Raw genomic sequence first — 25,530 nt, 5'->3', positions numbered from 1 at the left:
CCATCGGCGCCATTTTAATTAGTGCCAGCCAAAATGGCGCCGATGGCCCGAGAGCGGGAGATCGCGCCGGGACCCCCCCCCCCCCCCACTGGACCACCAGGTAATTTAACATTTTGGGGGGATTCGGGAGGGTAAGGAATTGGTTTTAAAGGGTTGGGGTGGGTTTAGGGGTTGTTTTGGTATGCCGGTTTTCCCGCCCTCCCCCAAATAATTCCCGTGCCCTATTTAACGATACAATACAAATGCCCCTGACGATAAATCGGGGGCATTTGTATTGTATCGTGCACTCTAACAATTTAGGACGATTTTAAAACTATCTGATAATGATTTTAATCGTTCAAAAACGATTCACATCCCTATTATGTGCCACACTGAATAATATTTGTAAAGATTTTGAGAGGAGTCGGACAACCAAGGGTGCCTGATTGTCTGACACTTCCCCATCTGTAATTCTGATACAATGTCAGTTTGGTTAGGGAAGAATCATGTGGACCCTGGTGGAAAAACTTACTGTACAGCCCTTTTATCTTTAAGCAATTAAACATGTTGATATTCTCTGGTTGAGAGCCTTAGTGTTGTGGTGTTTTTATATATTTATTTCCATACTAATACTGCCAATTGCCCTCGTGCAAACTGAGAGCTGAAGCTTTATTCAAATCAAGTGGAGAAAAGCTGGATTCATGATTTATGGATCTTATTTATTCAGACATGTGTCCTTGCACACTGTGCATTTCTCCATGTATTCCAAATATATTTGATCATAGAGGACCTCAAATATTCAATGTGTAAATAACTTTGTAATAAGTTTGTATATGCTCATGTAATCCAAGTGTCACCACTCCCGCTGCAGTATCAAAAGCAAAACAGTTCCAACAAACTCCAGAGAAATTAGCTGCTGCGTGTTGAACTGTTATTGTAAACTGTTTTTTACACCCCTGCAGCACCCTAAGAAACGTGCGATAACAAAATATGGGCAGTGCTCTTACAGCAGGATTGCATTTATTAGCTAATTGTTTACTAGACATGTGGTGGTTATGTAAAACATGCTGAGTGTAACATGGTAAATATGTGAACTTTCTTCTGTTTGCAATGCAGCATATATAAAAATTATTAACGATTAACATTTCAGTGCAGCTTTTCACCTTATAAGGACTGCTGGGTCTTTTTTAAAAAATACATGCGCGTGCCAAGGAATACACCAGCTAAAAAGAAACACTTTCGGTGAGGTAAAGAATCTAGTTGACTGTTACATAAATATATTTTCATTGTTTCAAAACCCTAATGTATGTCCTGGTCTATTAGAATTTTCTGGTTACTGGACTTTTGTGAGAGGGACCCTCTTGCCTGAATAAGTGTGGCCTCCTGCATCTTTTCATGAGAGAAGCACAATGAAGAGAAGTTTCGTAAACTTACTTTTATCGAGCCAAGAGGGACTTGCAGTCCTGTTAAATAAAAATGACCAGAGAGGGGGTTTTCAAGTTGAAACAATTCACAGCACTGCCCCTATAAAAACTAGCCAAGCACTCGGTCTGGAATTCTTTCTCCACATAGTTTTGAAAATCATGGCTGGACTATGGTTTCCCTCTATTTTTAAAATAAAAGGAGTGGGAAGACCCTGATTTTCCCTTAAGTGGAAAAAAAAAAAAAAGCTGCTTGCAATCAGCTGGAAAACTGGCAGAAAGGAGCAGCAAACACTCTTGTGATCCTATAAGCTTCTATTTTAAATGTCTGACAGTCATTTAAACAAGCAACCATTGAGCCCCTTCTGGACAAGGTGTTTGGGGACTTGCCAGGTTCTTGTGGCCTGGTTTGGCCTCTGTTGGAAACAGGATGCTGGGCTTGATGGACCCTTGGTCTGACCCAGCATGGCAATTTCTTATGAGGTAGTGTGCACAGGGCCAGGGATGACAGTTGTTGTTCTCGTGGTAGCTCTTGTCCGCCAACGAGCAGTGCTGGAAATGCACCTCCAAGTTGATACTTCTCTAGCTCTTGAGCTGGCAAGTGTTCCCTGAGCCACCTGGGCATGGCGTCTGGGAAAAGAAGTAGAAACCACTAAAGGAGGAATGGAGGGGGAAAAAGGGGGAAACATGCAAATGTGGTATATTTTTCTGGGAGGGTTGCTGGTAGTTTTTCTATTTTAAGAATTACATAAAACCTTAACAGTTTATTCTCACCCTCAAACCACTGTCCTTTTAATTCAAAAGATCATTTCAACATAAACTACAAATGTGAACTGTCTTGGTTTAATCCACTAATGGCTTTTATGGCAAAAAAGAACCAATGTATAAGAATAGTTGTCTTCAAGATCCTCCTCATCTAAATGTTATGAGCATCCAAGATGATGTGGTTAGCCTGATACTGATGATTGTGGCATGTGCTGAGATACTGCATTCTGCTCTGGAACAAGAGGCAATAGGTCACATTTTGGTGGACTCCATGAAATCCCAGTCTTGGTTACCTGGTGGCCTTCTGGAACACGTCCGCTGTTGTTGGGAGATGGGCCGACTACGCCTGAAGCTGCTTATGGAGCTTCGAAGGGAGCCGAGCCTTTTCCAGAGCCTCAGCTGGGGTTCGCTGGCATCTTCTGGGTGATGGGGCATGCACTCACTTGGACCATAGCGAGACTGGTCTAGTGCAGCAGGCTTGCAAAGCGTCACAAAGATGAGGCAAGTAGCCAGGAGGAGGAAGATGCATATGAGCGAGATGATGATGGGCAGGGAATCTGTCTTCTCCAAGGTGGCCTGTATGGTACTCAGCGAGACCACCTCTGCAGGCATAGTAAGGAATCTTTCAGTAGTAGGACTAGGAGTGGTCTTATTCCAGGTATCTTCAGGGTTCATCCTTCCTGCAACAAGTGACATGAAATAAGTTATGCTTCAGAGAATTCTCAAGTTCAAAAGAACTATACCTATGAGAACTAATCAAGTCTGCAAATCGATACTGGAGATGCTGACGTTTTGTACCACTACATGTGATATTTTTAGTAAATAGCTATTTCTCTCATGATTTTCTTACTACTTGTTTTAAATTACCAGTAGATTTGGTGACTACTGACTACAGTACCTTCATCTGCTGCTGGTAATTTGGACTTGCTGGAAAAGAGAGCTTAAATCTTTAAAAAAAAAAAAAACAACACATTCTTACAGGGTTAAACTATTACTAACTGTGGATATTCTGAGTTTGGTTTTAAGGCTAGCATTTGTTTGCAAGGTTAAGATTTATATGTGTTTAGAGATAATAGTCTTTGGATGAAATTTAAGAACTAATATAGGTTCGTTTTTGCAAGTATAAAAAACATATTTAAAGAAAATAGACTTTGGATTAATTTTGTGAGTTAATAAAGGTTAGTATTTGTAAGAAGTAGAATTGTGAATTTGCAAAGGTCATTTACCTGATCTGCAAAGGTGGTTCCTGGGCAACTAGTTACTAGTTTGATTCCCCCCCCCCAAATCTCCATCTCCCACCCACCTCTGTCACTAACAGGCCGATACAGTACAGTGCGCTCCGACGTTCACTCTTCCGCGTTTTTACTGAATCGGCCCATTATTTAGTTATATAAATTACACTCCCCCCAACCACCACACACACACACTTAAGAGGAAAATCTTCAAAATAAGAGAGTCAATTAGTGAATTAGAAAAATATACAATTAACCCTGATTTTAGTGATTGACTAATTTTAGTCTTTTTACTGGTCAATCACAAACTAACATAAATCACCTAGTTATCAATTTAAAAAATTTTTAATTTAAAAGACACCACATAATTTAAAACCCTAATCTAATTTAAAAAACCTTAAATTGAAAAGCATACCTACTCCTTAATCTGCTTTTAAAACTTTAGCAACTCAATAAAATTAAGATGCAGACAGAAGGCTTGCAGCGTGTTGAGGGCTATCCAGTCTTTTGCACAGAGTGCTACATGTATGATTATCCTGCTGTTGGTGAAAAGTTGTATGTATGCATGCAGTGCAAAGAGGTCCTGGATCTCTGAGTCAGGTCTCTGGAGGTCAGAGTGGCAGACCTGGAAGAACTGAGGCAGGCAGAGAGTTAAATAGAGAAGATCTTAAGGAATATAGTAGAGCAGTCCCAACTCCAGTCAAGCAGCTCTTGTGCTGCTTTGGAGGAGCGAGATCACCCAATAGGAGACCATCATCACCTTGGTGTGGCAAGAAGTGATCTTATAACTAGGACCTTCCCTCCAGATAATGCTTTATCCTTTCACACCAAGGATGTGTCTCTAAGGCCATATGCCTAAGAGGGAAGGGTGAGGATGACCATTGTAGTAGATGGTTTGATCTATTAGGAATGTAGATAGTTGGTGGGTGTGAGAATCGCTTGGCACTTGCCTGTCTGGTACAAAGGTAGTGGACCTCACTCACCAAATAGAAAAGATTTTAGAGAGTGATGGGGAGGAGCCAACTGTCATGGTACATGTGTGTACCAATGACATAGGAAGGAGGTTCTGGAGGCTAAATTTAGGCTCTTGGGTAGGAAACTAAAATCCAGAACCTCCAGGGTTGCATTTTCAGAAGTGTTCCCCCATCTACATGCAGGATCCCAGAAGCAGGCTGAGCTCCAGAGTGTTAATATATGGATGAGAAGATGGTGCATGGAAAACAGTTTCAGATGTGTTAAGAACAGGGGAACATACTGGGGAAGGGGGAGCCTATTCCATTGGGATGATCTCCATCTTAACCAGTATGATACCAGGCTGCTGGACTAGCATTTAAAAAGGAGGTAGAACAGCTTTTAAACTAGACCATAGGGGAAAGCTGACACTCAGAAGCACATGGTTTGGAGAAATGTATCTTCCAAAGATTCATGCAAAACAGGGAAGTTAGAATATCCCAGTAGAGAGGTTGTGTTTAAGGCTGAAGTAGCCCTGACAGATGCACACACAGAGCACTCAGATGTGAATGACTCTAAACTACCTATATTATTTGCTAATAAGCAGGTTGTAATTAGAAAGGAAGATGAAAGCACAAATAAATACACTTTAAATATCTGTATGCAAATGCACGAAGTCTGAACAGTAAGAAGGGTGAGAGGAGATTCTAGCATTATTCTAACATTATTTTAATATATTATCTGTTCCTGTTTGGTCTGAAATTAAGTTCTTAGGAGACTTTCTGGACTCACAATTAACAATGAAACAGCAGGTTCGACATGTAGCAAAAACTGCCTTTCATAAGCTGAAAATGGTCAGACCTTTAAAAACTTTTCTGCCACAGAATTTGTTTCGCACTGCTGTGCAGTCTTTGGTATGTATGCCTGCCAGAGAAGTTAATTCATGTGCTGCAACTACTCGTTCAGCATGCCACTGCCTAGAAGAAAGCATATTATGCCCGTATTAAGAGATCTTCACTGGCTGCCCGTGAAGTGGAGAATAAAGTTTAGGTTATTGGTAATTGCTTTTAAACCTCTTAAGCTGCACAGCCATGTGTCTTAAGAAACACAATTGAATGGTTCATTGATCAGAAAGTGCTCGACTGCTTGAAATTCCTCCAGCTAGCAGTTACAAATTGGTGCAAACCAGGTTCAGAGCTTTCTTGTTTGCGGCAGTGGTTGCATGGAATGAATTAGCAGAAAGAATGTGAGAGTTGCAGGAGATGAAGTTTTTACCCATGTGCTTTTTACTGAAGCATATGGATAAGATAACACGATTTGCTCATTTACGAGCTAATTTTAAAACGAACGCAGGTGCACCCATACACACACGTATTGGCGCATAAGCAAAGATACGCTGGAATCTGAAGTCATGCATGCATTTGCGTACCTATGTTTCTAATTGTAAGAGGTTACTCGAGCACAGCTAGCGCGCATGTCTTCCATTGGACTTTGTTGGCTTTTACTCGCTTATTTATTTATTTGATTAATGTTTTTTATATACCGACATTCATTAGAAACATCACATCAATTTCCATACAACAAGAAATCAGCCAACAGGGCTTTACAGTGTAATTGATATTAAAACTTGGGAGGGGAGGAGGGAAGGAAGGGGGGTGGGGTAGGATAAACAATGGGATATTATGTACAGTCGTTAAATGCGAAACAACATTATGTACAATCAATATACAGGAAGGAGCAAGGACGGAAGGTACAATAGGAAATGAGACAACATTCAGTGCAAGCGTTATGATAGGGTTAGGAAGTAATGCACAATCGATAAAATGGGAGGGCATAGCATAGAAGTGATAAGAGATGTTATGGGAGGAGAAAGGTGCAAAACGTTGTATACATATATTGTGGGTGAGGAACTGGAAGAGGAGAGGAGCTAGAAAAGGCGGGGTGTAGGCGGATTTTAAAACCTGTTCACATGAGGAACCATCCAGTGTTTCCAATTAGTCCGCCAGTTTGCCCAGTTAATATCAAGGTCTTCCAGACCCCTCTAGTTCTTCATCCTGCATGCCCCCCCAGCTGATCCAGACCTCTCACCCTGTCCTGTAAGCCCTAAAACTCAAGATCTACAGACCTGGTCATCATCTGGAGCAGCAGTGAAGTTACGCAGATATGAAGCCGACATGCGCAGCAGTCTCAGGTTTTAAAATACAGAGTTACATCTGTAACTGTGGGTCCTGCCCTGGAATGCCCATGCTCTACCCACGCCCCGCCCCTTTTCTGCTCTCTTATTTTTTATGTGTATACTGGTATATGCACGTATTTCACGGACTTTTAAAATCCTTGTTGCTTACGGGTGGCCCACATATGCACGTATGTGGCCATTTTTGCGTGAACAACACTTTTAAAATCTACCTCTTAAATTTTATAGAGATGTGTTGTTTTATTATTTAACTGTTTTATTTTGTCAGATAATGTAAAGAAAAAGTTATATAAATGTATTCTTGTAATCTGTTCTGGACCGATATTTGGAAGTAGCAGAATATGAGAGATTTTAAATAAATAAATTAGAATATATGGCATTATATGAGGATATAGACATTGTAGGCATTTCAGAGACATGATGGAAGAAGGATAACCAATGGGAAACTGTGATACCAGGGTATAAATTATGTTGACATGATAGGGCAGATCGAATTGGACGGGAAGCATTATATGTAAAGGCATAGAGTCAAGTATGTTAAAAATCCTAAAGGAAATAAAGTGCAGAGTGGAATGCTTATGGATAGAAATTCCAAGGACAACGTATAAGAGTATAGTAGTGGGTGTATACCACTGCCCACCTGGCCAAAATAAAGAAACACTCTGAAATGCGAGCTGAAATTTAAAAAGCAAATAAATTTGGCAACACAATAATAATAATTTCAATTACCCCACTATTGACTGGGTTAGTGTCTCATCAGGACATACTAGAGAAATTAAGAAGTAATTTTCCACTTTGCGCGCGCCTCCATGCGCGTGCACTTCCCGGTGCGCACACATGGATGCGCTGACTTACTGCCATGCCCGCGCATGGTGGATAATCCGTGGGCCACATGCATATGCGTGCCGGATTTTATAATCCGCGTGCGTATGTGTGGGCGGTGCGCACAAGGGGATGAATTTTTGCAATTTCCACGCAGCAATTTATTCTGGCCTTTCCCAGTTCCCTACCCCCCACCCATACTCCCTCTCTCTTCCCCTCTCCTCCCCAACCCCTTTTTTTTTGAGCTATCTTTGTTTTGTATCTTACTTCAGCTCCCGGCAGCTGGCCAACGTGCAAGTCTCTGGGACAACAAACAATGGCGCTGTCCCGGCCCACCCTTTCGAAGAAGCCCGGCACTTGTGCATGTACTGGGCTTTACGCAAGTGGCCGGGCCCTTCGAAAATTGGCTCAGTGCACCCAAGGCCCAGCCACATGCGTAAAGCCCAGATTTTATGCGTGCAGGGCGTTTAAAATCCGGGCTTGAGTTTCTAGATGCCATAAATGACTTCTTTATGGAGCAGCTGGTCCTAGAACTGATGAGAGGGCAACTACTTTAGAATCCTCAGTGGAACTCACAACCTAGTGTGAGGGGTTACTGTGATGGGGATGCTAAGCAGTAGCAATCATAATGTAATCTAATGTGATATTATCACTGGAGGGATGACATCAAGTAAAACTACTACAGTAGCATTTAACATTAAAATGGAGACTATGATAGAATGAGGAAATTAGGATAAAAAACTTGAAGAGCAATTGTAAGGGTTAAAAGTTTGCATGAGATGTGGACATAGCTTAAAAAATACAATATTGGAAACCCAGAAAAAATGTATGCATTAAAAACGGTTGAAGGAAGACCAAACGACTGCCAGCGTGGTTTAATGGTGAGGTAAAGGAGGCAATTAAAGCTAAAAAGGTATCATTCAAAAAATGGAAAGCACATCCAAAAAACTAACATCTTTGGACAAACTTCCTGATTTAATTCTGATTTGACTGTAAGTTGTTCTAATGCCTCTGATCATTAACAAGCACATTTTCAAAGGGCCGCAACCATAAAAAAACAGGGGTTACGCGCATGGCTGGGCCTTGTGCGCACCACGCACATTTTAGAACAGGCTTGGCCACGCTCATAACCCCTGTTATGCCCAGAAGTGCCGGGCCTTGAAAAAGGGATGGGCAGGAAGTGTGGTCTGAGCAGGGAGAGTTGAGGTGGGATGGAGGCTGGCCGGGACATTGGCCATTAGTCACTAGAGAAGGACCAAATCTGTGCATCCATGTGCACATGAATGTGTGTGCGCGGTTTTGAAAATCGACCCCTAAATGTATTGTAATCCGCTCTGAGACCAACTTTGGGAAAAGGCGGAATATCAAATGTTTATAAGTAAAATAAATACCGTAATTAAAAGATCTATAACATGAAATTGGTATCTTTATATTTAGTATTATTTATATACTGCATTTTGTCATGGCCAGTAGCTATATAATAAAAATACACACAGTCTTAGTGATACATACAATTATGTAAATGAATGTGAGGAGAGGGCTACTGTGTGATCCTTTTTCCATGGTGGCCACAGAGGCCTGCAGCATGGCCACCACAGGATGCCATCCCCACAGTGGCCAAAGACGACCAAGGTGGCTGAAGGAGGAGAGTACTGCTGAAAAAGGATTGAGCTTCCGCAGGATCCCAACTCCATGAGGGTCAAAGGAGGAGAGGGAACCATGAGATCCCATCCCATCCCTGCAGAAGCCAAAGGAGGAAAAGGCCTGTTGCAGCAGGGTGCTGAAGAAGTCTGGTGGTGGCTGAAGAAGAGGCCTTATGTGTTTTTGTTTGTGTAAGAGCATATAAGAGTGACAGCTTGTGTATGTGTATGGGAGAGCATGTGAAAGAGCTTGAGTGTGTGGGAGAGCATGTGAGGGTGAGAGTTTGTGTGTGGGGGAGATATGGCGTCCAGTTTTCACCAATGCCCTCAGTGTTCCCAGACTGTGTCCATCACGAGGTCTGTGTCCTCTGCCTGGGGGCATCGCACGACGTCTGTGGTTGTGATCTTTGTGCCCAGATGACCCCTAAGGGTTGTCATGATTACACAAAATGGAAAAGTTGCTTGGCACTAAGACAATGGATTCATCATTGGCATCCGGGACTTCCACACCGCAAGGGAAGGGAGTCTCGGCATCGACCCCCCTCAGTATCCCCTCTGCTACCGATCCTTGATCCCGAGGTAGGGGCAGGGGACTGAGTGAGGTCAATCTCTTCTCAGTCCAGGACATGTTCCTCCTCATCTCTGTCGGTCCCAGAGAAGGACCAAAGCGAGCACCGAGAGAAGTCGAGAAAACACAGACACTGCTCATCCTCTTCAAAGTCGGACCATGGGAAAGCATCGACCGCATCGGTGCCTCCCCCAAAGTGGTCTCATTCAAATGAGAGGAGGTGCTGTCCTCCGGTCTTCCCGAGGACTCAGACAGTCCCTACTGATACAGGTGGAGGGTTCGGTTCCTCTGAGTCTCCGGGGTCAATCCAATTCCGCTACCTCCACCTCCTCAAGCTGTACTATCCTTGGCAGCTTTTGAAGAGGAGCTGGAGAGGTGTGTGTGGTTGTCGGTTGGCCGGGCCCTGCAGGACATCAAGTCTTCGGTTCCTCTGGTACCACCTCCACCGCAAGAACACAGAGCTCTGGACACTCTCGTACGTCGGGTATTTCAGGGCTCTATGTTGGCAGCTAGGATTGCATCCTATCAACTCTATATGGGGCAGTATTCCAGAAACCTCTGGAAACAAGCCCAGGAGTTGGGAGAATGCCTCATGCAACAGTTTCAGGAGGACTTCCAGAAAATAGCTCAGCAGGGCCTGGAATGTGATAAACATGAAGTCCGCTCAGCATACGACATGTTTGAAACAGCTATGAGCGTTGCCACAGCAGGTATTTGGGCTCATTGCATGGCTTGGCTATGTGCTTCCAGCCTGTGCCTTGAGGTACAGGACTGTCTGGCAGACCTGCCCTGTACGGGGGAGAACCTGTTTGGAGACAAGATTAAAGAGATGGTTGCTCAGCTGAAGGACTATCAAGAAACCCTTCAGCAATTGTCAGCCAGCACTTCAGACACTCAGCCCTCCAGCAAAAAGACTCTGAGGCAATATCCTAGATGGCCCTTTTACTGGCCATGCAAATACTACCCACTGGCCTCTAGTTCAAGACCTCAATGGGCACCGGCAAGACTGAGGGCATGGCAACCTCATACGCCCTGTCCGACTCCAACCCTGCTGCAAAATCCCGTCATGGGATTTTGACTGGTGGCCAAGGGGTTTGAGCCAGCCAATCCTACCCCAATGTGCTGACCCCCCAGTGGGGAGCCACCTACAGCTATTTGCAGAATGATGGACGTCAGTTCCCTCGGACCACTGGGTCCTGTCCATCGTGAGGCAGGGGTACAGATTGCATTTCCAACGCCCTCCACCCTGTTCCCCCCCATGTCCCCGGTGGGGAGGCATAGAGGATCAGCAAATGCTCCGAGTAGAGCTCTCCTCCCTCTTAATGGCTTGAGCGGTCGAACCAGTCCCATCAGGCCAGTGGGGGATGGATTCTACTCCAGGTATTTCCTGATTCCCAAGAAAACTGGTGGCCTTCACCTCATTCTGGACCTAAGGGATTTAAACCAGTTTCTTGTCAGATAAAGGTTCAAGATAGTCTCAGGCACTTTGATCCCCTCCTCAAAGTTGGGGACTGGCTCTGCTCTCATGATCTCAAAGACGCATACGCCCATATTCCCATTTCTCCGACAGATCGGAGGTATCCATGGTTCCTGGTAGAGGAAGAGCACTACCAGTATCGTGTACTGCCTTTCGGCCTTGTGTCGGCACACCGCATCTTCACCAAGTGCCTTCGGAGGCAAGGAGTACATGCCTTCCCTTACCTCAACGATTGGCTTATCCAGAGCGACAAATAAAGAAAAATGGCTGGTGTCTAATCTTATTGCAAGAAAGAGACTGTTTTTTTAAAAAATAATTTATTTTAAGGAGAAGAAAAGACCTCAGCACTGATATATGTCTGAATGGGTTTATCAGAGATTAAGCCAGTTGTTGCAATCATAGGTCAAAAACCTCTTTCCAATAAAGTCTTCTTTTATTCAAAAAGTATTTTTTAGAGTTTTGTTTTGAATTTTTAAAAAAATCTATACACAGCCCATTTTTAATGGATTCTTAATGTCCAAGTTGAGCTTGTGGAATATCACAGATTAAGGCCGGTGATAAAACTAAACCGGTTTTTCAAAGACTTTGCTCAATGAATTGCTGTGAATCTTAGTCAATCTTGCAATCTTGTAAGACTTTGTAATTGCCCAGGAACAATAACTAGTTTGAATCAGACGTTGGCAACGTTTTGCTTAAGAAGCAATCATTCACACATAGATGCAACAATGCCCTGACGCAGCTTTCTGTGAAACCAGTTTCTGAGACTTCTGGGACATATGGCGGCGATGGTGCATGTCACTCCGTTCGCTCAACTTCACATGCGCAGAGTGCAGTGGACTTTACGTTCCCAGTGGTGTCAAGCCACCCAGGATCTTCAGGCTCAGGTCCTGATCACCACTCCCCTCTGGGAGTCCCTGGTGTGGTGGGAAACCCTATCCAATCTAGAGTGAGGGATGCCCTTCTGGGGCCTGCAGCCCCAGATCGTCCTTACCACAGATGTGTCTCATACGGGTTGGGGGGTGCATGTTGCAGATCTTCACACTCAAGGTCTTTGGACCCTGCAGGAGTATTCCCAGATAAATTTTCTAGAGTTACGAGCGATCTGTTATGCCGTGAAGGCGTTCAGGGAACACCTATGCAACAAAGTGGTCCTGGTTCAGACCGACAATCAGGTGGCAATGTGGTATCTGAACAAGCAGGGAGGGACGGGGTCATACCTCCTTGCCTAGAAGCAGTCCAAATCTGGTCATGGACCCTCGAGAACGGCATTTTCCTCTGGGCTGTGTATCTTCCCAGGATGGAGAACGTCTTGGCAGACTCTAAGTCGGGCCTTCCGACCACACGATTGGGCGCGGGCGAGCGGGGAGGCCCATTTACATCTAGGGCCCCCGCAGTAACTTTAATTTTCCATCTTTTAAAGTTAAAAAAAGAAAAGGAACTGAGAGGAAACTAGAACATCGGGAGGTGAGATGACATCGCGAGAGAGAGAGACCACGCCCCCTCCCACGACGTCACGGAGACCTTCGTCAGCGGTTGAGGGGCGCCTTGCCGCCGGGCGCAGGCGAGCGGGGAGGCACATTTACATCTAGGGCCCCCGCAGTAACTTTAATTTTCCATCTTTTAAAGTTAAAAAAAGAAAAGGAACTGAGAGGAAACTAGAACATCGGGAGGTGAGATGACATCGCGAGAGAGAGACCACACCCCCTCCCATGACATCACGGAGACCTTCATCGGCGGTTGAAAAGCACCTCACCACCAGGCGCCGCCCGACGAAGGGGTGCGACAAAGGGGTTTTCCCCTTTGTGCTCCCCTTCGTGCAACCCTTGGTGCCTCATTTAATTTCCTTTTTGTACATTTTCTGTTATATAAACCATTTCCAAGTTAAGTACCCTTTTTTAGTTTATTAACAAGTTTAATTTGTAATTGTTCACTGTATCAGACTATGGAATTATTCTCCAGCTGTTTTGTTTTGTTCTATGTAAACCGGTATGATTTACATGTAATGTAAGAATGTCGGTATATAAAAATCCAAAATAAATAAATAAAATAAATAAAGAGGGAGCGAACTGCATCTTTTGCCTATGGGGGACCCCAGACATAGATCTAGTCGCGTCCCCAGAGAACAGGAAGGTAGATTGTTTGTTCACTGGGACAGGTGGACAGGGGAATCAGTGTTGGATGCCTTCTAATGTCATTGGGGCACCGGTCTGCTGTACGCTTATCCTCCCCTTCTGCTAATCTCAAACTCTCCAAAAGCTCCAAGAGGATCGAGGCACCATGCTCTTGGTTGCACCCTTTTGTCCTCATCAGGTCTGGTTCCCTCTTCTATAGGAGCTGGTCTTGTGCCGTCCTTTCTGGCTGGGGACTTCTCCAGACCTGATCTCTCATGAGTGGGACAGGCTCCGCCATCTCAACCTCCAAGCCCTGTCTCTCACGGTTGGATGTTGGCTAGGTTACTGTACAGGCACTGGGCCTCTTGGAAGGTGGGTCTCAAGACCTCTTGGAGTCCAGGAAACCTTCCAAGAGAAAATCCTACAATCTAAAGTGGAAGAGGTTTTCAGCTTGGTGTGATGGGCACGGTCTGGATTCCTTTTCTTGTTCCCCACCGCATCTTTTTGACTACCTGTTGCACCTCTCTGAGTCGAGCTTTCGAACAACTTTGGTGAGGGTTCACTTTAGTGCCATCGGAGCATACCACCAGGGGAGACATAGTGCTTCCATTTCCATCCATTTGCTATTGGACTGGTTCATGCGAGGTTTATTGCTGCTTAAGCATCCTACTCGGCCCCCAGCGGTCTCTTGGGACCTCAGTGGAGTCTTGTCCCAGCTCCTGAAGGCTCCATTTGAGCCCCTGTGGTCTTGTGATCTGTCCTGGAACATAAGAACATAAGAAATTGCCATGCTGGGTCAGACCAAGGGTCCATCAAGCCCAGCATCCTGTTTCCAACAGAGGCCAAAACCAGGCCCCAAGAACCTGGCAATTACCCAAACACTAAGAACATCCCATGCTATTGATGCAATTAATAGCAGTGGCTATTCCCTAAGTAAAATTGATTAATAGCCGTTAATGGACTTCTCCTCCAAGAACTTATCCAAACCTTTTTTGAACCCAGCTACACTAACTGCACTAACCACATCCTCTGGCAACAAATTCCAGAGCTTTATTGTGCGTTGAGTGAAACATCTTCTTGGTGGCGGTTACTTTAGAGCGCAGGGTCAGTGAACTGCAAGCTTTGGTTTCGAACCCTCCTTATACATAGTTTTGTCATGATAAGATGGTCTTGCATGTGCACTTGAAATTCCTCCCGAAGGTGGTCATGGAATTCCATCTCAATCAGTCCATTGTGTTGCCTTCCTTTTTTCCAACACCGCACACTCACCAGAGTGAATGTGCACTGCATACTCTGGATTGTAAAAGGGCCCTGGCCTTTTACCTGGAATGGACGGCACCTCACCGCCTGTCCACTCAGCTTTTTGTCTCCTTCAACAAAAACAGGTTGAGAGTCACAGTATCTAAGTAGACCTTATCCCACTGGCTAGCGGACTATTTCCTTTTGCCACACTCAAGCGGGCTTGCAACTTGAAGATCAAGTCAAGGCTCATTCTGTTTGAGCCATGTCTGTTTCAGTTGCTTACTTGCATGCTGTCCCTATTCACGAGATATGCAGGGTGGCGACTTGGAGTTCCCTCCACACGTTTGTGTGGACAAGGATGGACGACATGACAGTCGTTTTGGTCAGTCGGTACTCAGTAATCTTTTTCAGCCATGAAATCCCAACTCTTCCTGCCTTGGGTCCTCTCCTTGGGTGCAGGCTTGTTCCCCCAGTTCTTGCATCTCTAGTTGTTGTGCACATTGGCACCTGTTCTATGCTACTTATGTTGGGAGCTGCCTGTAGCTACATAATCACCCATGTGTGAGGACTACCATCCTGCTTGTCTTTGGAGAAAGCAGCGTTGCTTACCTGTAACAGGTGTATTCCAAGAACAGCAGGATGTTAGTCCTCACAAAACCCGCCTGCCACCCCACAGAGTTGGGATTCTTTCGGTTTGTTATTTTATTTTTCGCAAACTCTTATTATAAGATTGAAGAGAGACCCTGCATGGTGGTGGCATGCTGGGCCTGCTCAGTGTGTTAGTCAAAGTTTCCTGTGCCGGGCTCCATCTGATGTTACCCATGTGTGAGGACTAACATCTTGCTGTCCTCTGAGAACACCTGTTATAGGTAAGAAACTCTGCTGTCTCTGTTTTGCCTGTATGTGACTGAAGTGCAGTATTTTTACCAGTGTGTGGTTTCTCTGTAGTAGTCCCGCTTGTTCTGTTACTCCAGTAGGTGATGTATTAATGTTCTAGAGCAGGGGTCAGGAACCTTTTTGGCTGAGAGAGCCATCAACGCCACATATTTTAAAATGTAATTCCGTGAGAGCCATACTAACTACAACCCCCCACCCTCCTGACTCCCCCAAGACCTACCAAATTAATCTACTACAACCCCCTACTCTCCTGACGTCCCCAAGACCTGCCAAATTAATTTACTACAACCCCCCATCCTCCTAACACCCCCCCCCCCAAGACCTGCCAAAAGTCCCTGGTGATCCAGCGGGGGTCCAGGGCTCGCAGACAAATCTTTAATAAAAAAGTAAAAATCTAACAAAACCCCCCACCCTCCGGACGCCCCCCAAGACCTCCAAAATTAATTTACTACAACCCCCCACCCTCCTGACGCCCCCCCAAGACCTCCAAAATTAATTTACTACAACCCCCACCCTCCTGACCCCCCCTAAGACCTGCCAAAAGTCCCTGGTGGTCCAGCAGGGGTCCAGGAGCGATCTCCTGGACTTGGGCTGTCAGCTGCCAGTAGTCAAAATGGCGCCAACAGCCCTTTGCCCTCACTATGTCATTGGGGTTGACCAATGGTGGCGGTAGCCCCTGTGACATAGTAAGGGCAAAGGGCCGTCGGCGCCATTTTTACTACTGGCAGCCGACAGCCCAAGTCCAGGAGATCGCTCCTGGACTGCTCCTGGACCCCCGCTGGACCACAAGGGACTTTTGGCAGGTCTTGGGGGGGTCAGGAGGGTGGGGGTTGTAGTAAATTAATTTTGGAGGTCTTGGGGGGCGTCAGGAGGGTGGGGGATTTTGTTAGATTTTTACTTTTTTATTAAAGATTTGTCTGCGAGCCAGATGCAGCCATCAAAAGAGCCATATCTGGCTCCCGAGCCATAGGTTCCTGACCCCTGTTCTAGAGCCTGGTGTAATATTTACATTGCTGATTTTTCATAAGGTTACTGTTATTTGAGTCCTGAGAGTCAGTGCTGTGACTGAATGGTATGGCAAGGTTCTAGACATCTCTTTCTTTGCAGGAATTTGTGTTACTTCACAAAATAGCAGTGGAGGGATGTTTTTTGCTGAAGTGACACCAGAATTTGAATAGTTTTTTTTTTAATGTTAGTTGTAATGTGAATTGTCCTAACTGGAAACATCTATCTAATAGTAGAGCATGGTCCACAAGATGAAAGGTCAAACAGGACTAAGACTGAGATGATGCAGATGATTGATGACTTATCAGAAATGAATACTGATGCTGATTCCATGCCACATCCTGCCTGAAATCCTGAGTATAAATCCAGGCATCCACTTTCCTCCAAAAAAGTTGTTAGCTATCCCATAATAGATCTTTCTACAAGCTACGATGTAAAAGAGATTAGTATATTGTTCGAACAGGATGCTGGATCCAAGACTGACATTTTTAGATTGGGCCGAATTACAGAGTACTTTAGCTCCTGAAGGACAACCTTCACCCCATAATAAAACAATAACTATATGACAACTGCTTTAATAGATTTAGGAGGCACAGATTAAGGATACTAGAAATTGCCCTAGTTTTATGAAAAAGTCATTTAAATTCTGAAAATGTCAGAGGTTGAACTATATCCAGCCTCTGCATAAATCCTTCTAATATGGCTTCCACATAAATATTATCCAGGCATTTTTCCTCTTCCCCTGCTTGAATCTTTCAAATCTTATTCTCAAAATAGGAGTCAAATCTTTTGCTGGTGGGCATAAGGGAGAGATCTTTACACTCATTCACTGATTTCCTCATTAATTTACACTACCCAGCATCAAAGCAGCATTAACAGTGCTGTGTGACATCACAACTTGTATTTGTGTCACTGAGATTTCAATTCAAGACAGCTGAACAAATAGTAAAAAACAAAATGCATATATTGTTCTTTAAAGCACATATTTTATGTGCATTAACATGCTCCAGGGTATGCACTGAATTCCCAGGCACGTCCCTTGCTCTTTAATGCACACCTATGCTGTGAGAGACAAAACACCAAAAGCCAAGCGCATTCAGCATGGAAAAGGTTTCTCATATATTTCACCACCTGCATGACCTGGCCACTCCAAGGGGTCTCTTCCACCTTTTTTTTTTCAAAAGCATAAGGTGGTCCACATTGAGAATCCCTAAACAAATACCATCTTGCCGTTTTCTTGTCACCTTGCAGATGAAATGTGTTCAAATACATGTAAAGCTTGTTCTTTATCTTCCATGGACTTGCTCATGTCTACGTCTGTATGAGAATCCCTCCTTACTAATGCAGGCTTCTCACCCCTGTCCTGTTCCTCCTGTATCTAGTCTGTTTTGATGCAGGCTGTCTGTGAACTGGGCTACCTGCAGTATGCATCTGAACTCCAGTAGCTCTCCTGCTCCTCACATCCTATCAGGAGGCTCACCTCTCCTCCCATTTGCCTTGCCTGATACTTGCACTTTTATGGGAGTGCAATGATTTAATGAATTATATTAGGTGACTGGGACGCTTTCGCATAGTCTCACAGATTTTCTTGTACTGCCGTACTACCGGTATTATTATAATAAACCCATATACCTGCCTACAACCCTGCCTACAAACATTTAGGAAAAAACTCAAAACATGGCTTTTCCGCCAAGCTTTCCTATATTCAGTCCAAACCTAGGATCCTCTCATTTTAAACTCCCCTCGCTATATATGTAGCGAAGTCCTATTATATTCACAATGGTTATCTCTCTCTCCCTCTTTCCTAGTCTCCTTTTCCAGATTCCAAGTTTGCTACACCTTGTTAAATGTAACTTTACCTCCTGTTAATGACATCTTGTTAATCTGTCGTTAATGAATGTTACCCCCCAGGTTCTATGTAAACCGACCTGATATGATCCATATCATGAAGGCCGGTATATAAAAGAATTAAATAAATAAATAAATAAATAAACAAACCTACTGTAAGTGATTCTCATGATGGTTAATCATGTATTTTACCACCTCAGGCCTATTTAGGATATAGTTGTATAAAAGGTGCTATATAATATTATACTGCATTAAAGGGAATAAGGTAAACAAGAGTTTCCAGCATCCCATCCTTAGCATATTGCCTCAGTCTTCTTCCTGGAAGTTCTCTTGCATTAATATGTTTGAGTGGGAAATAAAGCATCATCCTTAATCCTGCACTAAAACTCCTGATCAGTTATCAAATATAGACACTTCTATCTGGTAAAAAAAAACCAAACAAACCCCCCCCCCCCCCCCCCCCCCCCCCAAAACTAGATGCATTGCTCAAACCAGGTTAGGAATATGCCATCCCCAGTGTGTGGCTCTTTTGCTCTGAAACTATATAGGGAATTGCACACCCTAGATATATATACACAGATATGGAAGTTGGCAAAAAGCTTCCTCAGGCCTAAGGCTAGAGAACTCCCTTGCCTGTGTCTCCATCAGCCCTCTATTTACCCTTTTTTCGTTTTCTCAAAGTAAATCACAACTAGCACCTAGAAAAAAAAACCCACACACACTCACAAAAGCTTTTTTTTTTTTGTTACCTCACACTGATGCTTCTCTCAGGATGGTTTCATCTCCTGTCTCATGGCTTTCCCATTGCTGTTGCTGCCTTTCACAGCTCTGTCCTCTCCCAGCCTGAGTGCCCTTGGGGGAGGGGGAGACAGATGCAAGGCTGCAACTTCTGACTTCCTACAAGTGGCAGAGCCCTCTACAAGCCTCTGATGAGCCGTGGGAGATGACAGATTTATAAACTTCAGTGTGCTTTAACTTTTGTTGCGAGCTGTTTGAAGGGGAAGACGGGGGTCTGATTGCAGCTCTTTGCATATTAGTATGCGCCCCCAGCATTCTTATTCTCCCCTGTTGAAAGATTGAATGGTACAGTCTGCTTGCTGGCCTATTCAGTGAATGTCAGCACTCAGGCTACCCTTGCAGCTGATTTGGGCTATGGGGGATGGGGGTAGCGGAAAGGTTAATGACCAGAGCCCTTGGGTATGTTTCTCTGCTTCTTACTTCACTCTACTCATTTCCTGCTGTCTTTTATCACAGTATATAGAAATAAGGGTCAACAAACAAGTTGTAGGTGAAAACCTTTTTTTACTATATTGTAATCTCTCTCTTGCTCTATGAAATTTCCTGTATTTGTGTATTGGTCATGCTATGTGTCACACTCCAAAAAAACACACATTTGTGCTGCCTTTTTGGGAGATTTAATGTTTTTTTATTTAATTTCCTTAGTGTTTATTCTTTCTAGCCCACCGAAAATGTTCTCTTAAACTGAACATGAACATGAACTACAATTTTAAATGATTTTGTCACCCGACATGTAAAGAAGTCAGTTTTCTGTGTGCTACACATGGGTAAGCCTGTGTTAATGCACTTAAAATGGGGCTTCCGAACACTGCCTGGTCTCTGTGTGGGCAGCTTGCACACGTTTTATCTGCAGCAAAACATGCTAGTGTGTACCAGCGTGCTTGCTTCCAGTTGCTGAGAAAAGCGATGTTCCTGGAGGAGGGGAGTGTAGGTCAGGTGCATAACTGTACATGTATAAAATGCCATCAATTAATTCAACTTTTGAATCATTTCATTCAAAAGACCCATTTTGACAGATCCTTAGGCTAGTCCTATTGTAGTGAACATTCCTTGAAGACCTGTTTGCATCCAATATATTTCAATTGAGAAAAGTAATGATAGTGAGTTAGGTTGTTTTAATGAGTGCTTCACTTTGATGATTTCTGTAAAATGAATTTTACAGTGCATCGTAAAATGATAATATAGACGTGCAAAAAGATTAAAGGTGAATTTTAAAAACATTCTGCAGGTAAACACGTGCGCATAAGTTACGCATATGCATGAAATCAGTATTTTATAAACATCCAAAATGCCCGCCTATGCAACGATTCGCATGCGCACATACCGGCATAAAAAGGGGTTTTCCAGGGCGAGGCCAAAGTTACAGGCAACCATTTTAAAAGACACTTAGCCATGCATGCTTGGCAAGTTACTTGCGTACTTTTACGCTTGCTAATAATCATTCATAACAGAAAGAAAACGTATTTATTGTATACTATTCATTGAGTGGAACTGGGGGAAGCTCAGGAAAAGAACCAGGAAGGTCTCAACGATCTGGAGAAGCCTGGGTAAACTGGAGAACTAATTGGTAAACCGGTTAATCATATTCACACACGCACGTTGTAAACTTGGCTGAGGAAGTCCTACTTTTTTATAAGGACAGCAGGAAGTAAATCGAAACAAGTCCCACCATACAATGGGTAAAACCTGGCCTGGATCAATCCGTCCTGAAAATTTAGAACTAGTTGATAACCCTAGTCCCAGATCTACCTGATCCCACATCCAGCAGACTACAGTCTCCCTCTAGCAATGCCTCCCCCTTCATTGCAGTTTACCTGGATAAGTGTCCAAATAATCATTTAGACAGATAACTTCTGAGTTATGCAGCTAAATGCCTCTGAACATGGACCTCCTCCTGCATTACACTGATTTGGCCCGAGTGAGTAATAACGTCATCCTCTTCCTTTTGTGCCAGCAACGTTAACATGTCATAATGCCTCTGTATCACTCCATGGTGAGACCGCACCTTGAATACTGTGTACAATTCTGGTCGCCGCATCTCAAAAAAGATATAATTGCGATGGAGAAGGTACAGAGAAGGGCTACCAAAATGATAAAGGGAATGGAACAGCTCCCCTATGAGGAAAGGCTAAAGAGGTTAGGACTTTTCAGCTTGGAGAAGAGAAGGCTGAGGGGGGGATAAGATAGAGGGGGATATGATAGAGGTGTTTAAAATCATGAGAGGTCTAGAACAGGTAGATGTGAATCGGTTATTTACTCTTTCGGATAATAGAAAGACTAGGGGGCACTCCATGAAGTTAGCATGGGGCACATTTAAAACTAATCAGAGAAAGATCTTTTTTACTCAATGCACAATTAAACTCTGGAATTTGTTGCCAGAGGATGTGGTTAGTGCAGTTAGTATAGCTGTGTTTAAAAAAGGATTGGATAAGTTCTTGGAGGAGAAGTCCATTACCTGCTATTAAGTTCACTTAGAGAATAGCCACTGCCATTAGCAATGGTTACAAGGAATAGACTTAGTTTTTGGGTACTTGCCAGGTTCTTATGGCCTGGATTGGCCACTGTTGGAAACAGGATGCTGGGCTTGGTGGACCCTTGGTCTGAGCCAGTATGGCATTTTCTTATGTTCTTATGTTCTTAACAATTCAGTTTGTATCTGTGCTCGCCAAGGATCCCATTAGCTATTAGACTATATTCTGTCTCACTCTCTGTTACTGAAACTTTCTGCCATTTTCTCCCCTTCTCTCCCTTGTCTTTGTATCCTTCTCTGCTGTTCTACTTCTCTTTCCTCCTCCTTTCTTCCTTCCCTTACTCTTTCCACCTCTCCCTTCTCTTCTGCCTTCTTACTGTCTCTTCCCTCCCTCTCTCCTCTCCCTTTTTATGTTCTATGCTCTCTCTGTAAACTTTCTCCTCTCTTTTTTTTACAACAGTATTTTGCTCTGGCTCCTTATTCTATATGAAATGCTGCCTCTGACTTTAAAATCTTTGCGGAGAGAGGATCCTAGTTACTTGAAGGATCTCCTGAAACCATATTTGTCATCAAGATCTACTCAAGAAAGTTTATTCTGTGTTCCTGACCCAGGGAAGGTGAAACAGGTATTAACTAAGAGACTGAGCTTTTTCAGATTATGCCCCAAAGCATCTTACGAGGCCCATGAAGGATGAAGGATTATTTACCTTTTCATTGAGTAATCAAGTCATGGTGTTCACTACAGCTTTTAGCTAATCTTAATGTGCCTGCCCCAGGTGGTGTGAGTCTATGAGCCAGTGTTCGGAGCTTTATTTAACTATATCCGTTTTGTATGTCTTGGCCTGAAGTTTTTTACCCAGGTTAATTATTCTTAGATTGTCCGATTTTAAGCGTGACAGTTTGTATAATTTGTGGATGAAATCTTTTGTTTTGCTTGGTTGGTCATATTAATTGGACTTTGGGGTGCTTTTTATTTTCATTATTGATAATATTCTTATGCATGTATGTTTTTTAAACTATTGTTCTATATTTATTTTTAATACTGTAGCAGGGCTTTGCCACTGCCACTAATATTTTGCTGGTAAAATCTTTTTTTTGGGGGAGGGGGGGTGGGATTTTTGCATATGGAGATCCTTCTCTGTGTTCATGGCCAGTCCCTAGCCGTTGGGATTGGTCAGCACCGCTATATAAAATGCGGTTGGAGTATGTGCAAGGGGTCTTTCTGCTCTCTGATGGATCGATCAAGAGGTCAGCCTGGTTGGAGATTTTTGAGAAGGCGAGAAGTTTTTGGAGATGTCTTTTTACCAGTACGCTAACAGGAGGGCTAGCTATCCCCTCGCTGGCAGGGAACTTTGGCTGGTGGTTGCCTTCCCATGACCAGTAAAGAGCTCCCCCACAGCTAATTAATAAATGGCAGTGACTGCTATACTATTTTGGAAGAAGTTTTAATATCAAGTTTTTAGAACAAGAGGTTTCTTGGAGAGGGATTTTTGGATTTTTTTCCTTTTTAGCACATGCTAAAGGAAGAAAACTTTCCTACCCTGCTTAGGGTGGGGATTTTGCCAGGATACTGGTTCAGAGAAAGGTGGAGGAGTTGTTAGACCATGCACCATGGATAAAGAGACTGTGGCTTTTGTTATTATAATTTTCCTGATGCTATTTATGGTTTACTGTGCATAGCCAAATACGTATTGCAAAAACTGATTTATCAAATAATAATCAACAATCATTGACTTATCACTGGGACCATCATACCGCCCTTTAGGTTTAGAACACAGTGGTGTTCAAAAGAGACCAGTAGGGTCTTGTATAATCATCAGTCCAAGTTTTTGGTATTTTTTTAAAAATATAATATTACTTCCACCAAAGTGTATACAAATATTTACTTCCCCTCCTGTTAAGACTGATACGATACCATGTTTCGCTGGAGCTGCTTCAGGGGCTTCATGACGTTTATATTAGGACTCACAAAAGTTCTAATTCTTTGATACTTCATAATTGTTAAATATTTGGTCCCACAGGCATTTTTTAAACTCCCGGTATTCTCAAAGGGTACATAAACATCTTGAAGCCCCTGAAGCAGCTCCAGCGAAACATGGTATCATGTCAGGCTTAGCAGGATTGCATACATCAGAAGGGTTGGTAAATATTTCTATACACTTTGGTGGAAGTAATATTATATTTTTAAAAATACTAAAAAATTGGACCGATGATTATACAAGACCCTACTGGTCTCTTTTGAACACCACTATGTTCTAAACCTAAAGAGCGGTATGATGGTCCCAGTGATAGGTCAATTATTGTTTGATAAATCAGTTTTTGCAATACGTGTTTGGCTATGCACAGATGGTTTCATTTTGCTACACATATTGGGCTTATTTGTTTGTGATTGACTATTTATGGTTTACTGGCATGGATTTTTTGTTTTTTAAACTTAAGTACATTTTTTAGTTGAATACCACAGCTAACTGTGCTGTGTTTTGGGGCTGGTTTAATCAAGCGGTCTCCTCTGTCCATGAGTACAAGCTGACCAGTGCTTGTAATTGGAATGAAAGTGAGTGACTGTGATATTGATACCCACCAATGCACCAGGGAACCCAGAGGTGTCTATGTCCTCCCACGGGGGATCCTGGTACCCAGGGCTGAACTCTGATGTGTTTTGAGCAAGTGAGAGATCTGGCAGAGAAACTGTGGTCCTGGGACTTTGTTGTAACCCTTCAGTTAGGTGGCCCCAAACCAATACATTTTTAGATTGTTTAGATAAGTTGTAAAGGTGATGCATTAATGTTATTCCTCGTCTTGAGCACTTTTTTGGCAAAAAAAAAAAAAGGCAAGACAAATTGAAAATCAATAAACAGTAAAGCTAGGTTTTGGAATTATCCATCCTCTTTAGTTTGAGAAAATAGTCACAGCATTGTTCAAGCTTCAGTGTGGCAATCAGGCCACTAGTTCTCAGATGTAGTCCCAGCATTGGTCACTAGAGCTCTCTGCCTTTCTGCTCTCTTTTCTGTTTCCTGAGCTGTATTTCTTTTTGTTTGTAAGGGAACAGAAATAGCAGAATAAAAATGTTTTTGTCTTCAAAAAGAACAGAAATGCCATCCTCCATACACACACACACACACATATATACTGAGGTGGTGCTGAAAGTCTTGCTTCTGCATTGCTCATTATTAAACAGCAGAGGGTATAGCTGGACTATGATTGAAGCTTGTACTGAGCAACACACTTTAATAAACTTTAGAACTGATAACAGACTTGCTGAGTCAGAAGATATCTCACATTCAGTATATTTGTCCTTCAGTGTCAGACAAATGGCCCACATTCAGGGCACCTGCTTTACAGGGTCAAAAACAGATTACATAGTCAGCATGCCTTCCCTGCAATGTCAGACAAATGTACTGTATTTAGCACAAGTATCTCAAAGGATCAGAAATAATCATATGCCAAAAGTAAACATTTAATTTTACAAACAAGTTATTAAAATTGTTTTTACCATATAGGCTCTAATGGGAGAATATCCACATAAAAGGCAGAACACGGTGAAACCACCCATTCCTTGGAATTCCAGGAACTTAAAGTAAAGGAGCTCGGATATACAGCCTAGAGCCTCTTGCTATATAATGAGGAAGGCTGTTTGCACTTTTGCCTTGTCTGAATATCACTTTGCTGTATTTGCCTCATGGTAATATTAGTGAACATTTCATGTTAGTAAACATGTATGTGGCAATGCTTTTATATAAAAATAGTAGCCCAGCATGACTTTTTAACATTCCAAGTTTATTGTTCATGGTTTGGTTAAAATGAGACCTCTGTGGTTGACCATTGGTCTGCTCTACAACCACATAGACAAGCATGGTGATCAGGACTGCTAGAAAACTGAATTATTGATATTCTCCAAAGACAGATGGATCAGCAAGTCACACACATGGATCATGTGGACCACTTCCTTGCCTAAACAGAACAGGCTTCCAGAGCTTTCTGGAAAAGAGTAAAAACGGTTCTTTTCATCCGCTGGCAATGTCATGTGTGACTTTCAGCTCTGCAGCTGTTTTCTTCCTCTTCTCTAGTGTTTTTTGCCTCTGACAGGAATTTCTGCCTCAGTTTTCTTCT

The 25,530-nt window shown here is 43.2% G+C and overlaps 2 protein-coding genes across 2 annotated transcripts in view; one reads left to right on the top strand and one right to left on the bottom strand.

The window, feature by feature from the left end:
- CDH23 (cadherin related 23) overlaps window positions 1-25,530 on the top strand; it is a 1,814,588-nt gene that overhangs the window by 1,342,235 nt on the left and 446,823 nt on the right. The window lies entirely within an intron of this gene.
- C7H10orf105 (chromosome 7 C10orf105 homolog) lies at window positions 983-19,096 on the bottom strand. The gene is made up of 2 exons (XM_029608944.1): window positions 18,902-19,096; window positions 983-2,845 (listed from the first exon to the last, which is right to left on the bottom strand). The coding sequence occupies exon 2, from the start codon at window positions 2,838-2,840 to the stop codon at window positions 2,418-2,420; it is 423 nt and encodes a 140-aa protein (XP_029464804.1). The 5' UTR covers window positions 2,841-2,845; window positions 18,902-19,096; the 3' UTR covers window positions 983-2,417.

The sequence above is a fragment of the Rhinatrema bivittatum genome, chromosome 7 (assembly GCF_901001135.1).
Source record: "Rhinatrema bivittatum chromosome 7, aRhiBiv1.1, whole genome shotgun sequence".
Lineage (NCBI taxonomy): Eukaryota > Metazoa > Chordata > Amphibia > Gymnophiona > Rhinatrematidae > Rhinatrema > Rhinatrema bivittatum.
This window is presented reverse-complemented; position numbering and strand designations above follow the sequence as displayed.

Coding starts and splice junctions, on each gene's coding strand:
- C7H10orf105 (XM_029608944.1), bottom strand. CDS start 2,840: ATGAACCCTGAAGATACCTGGAATAAGACCACTCCTAGTCCTACTACT.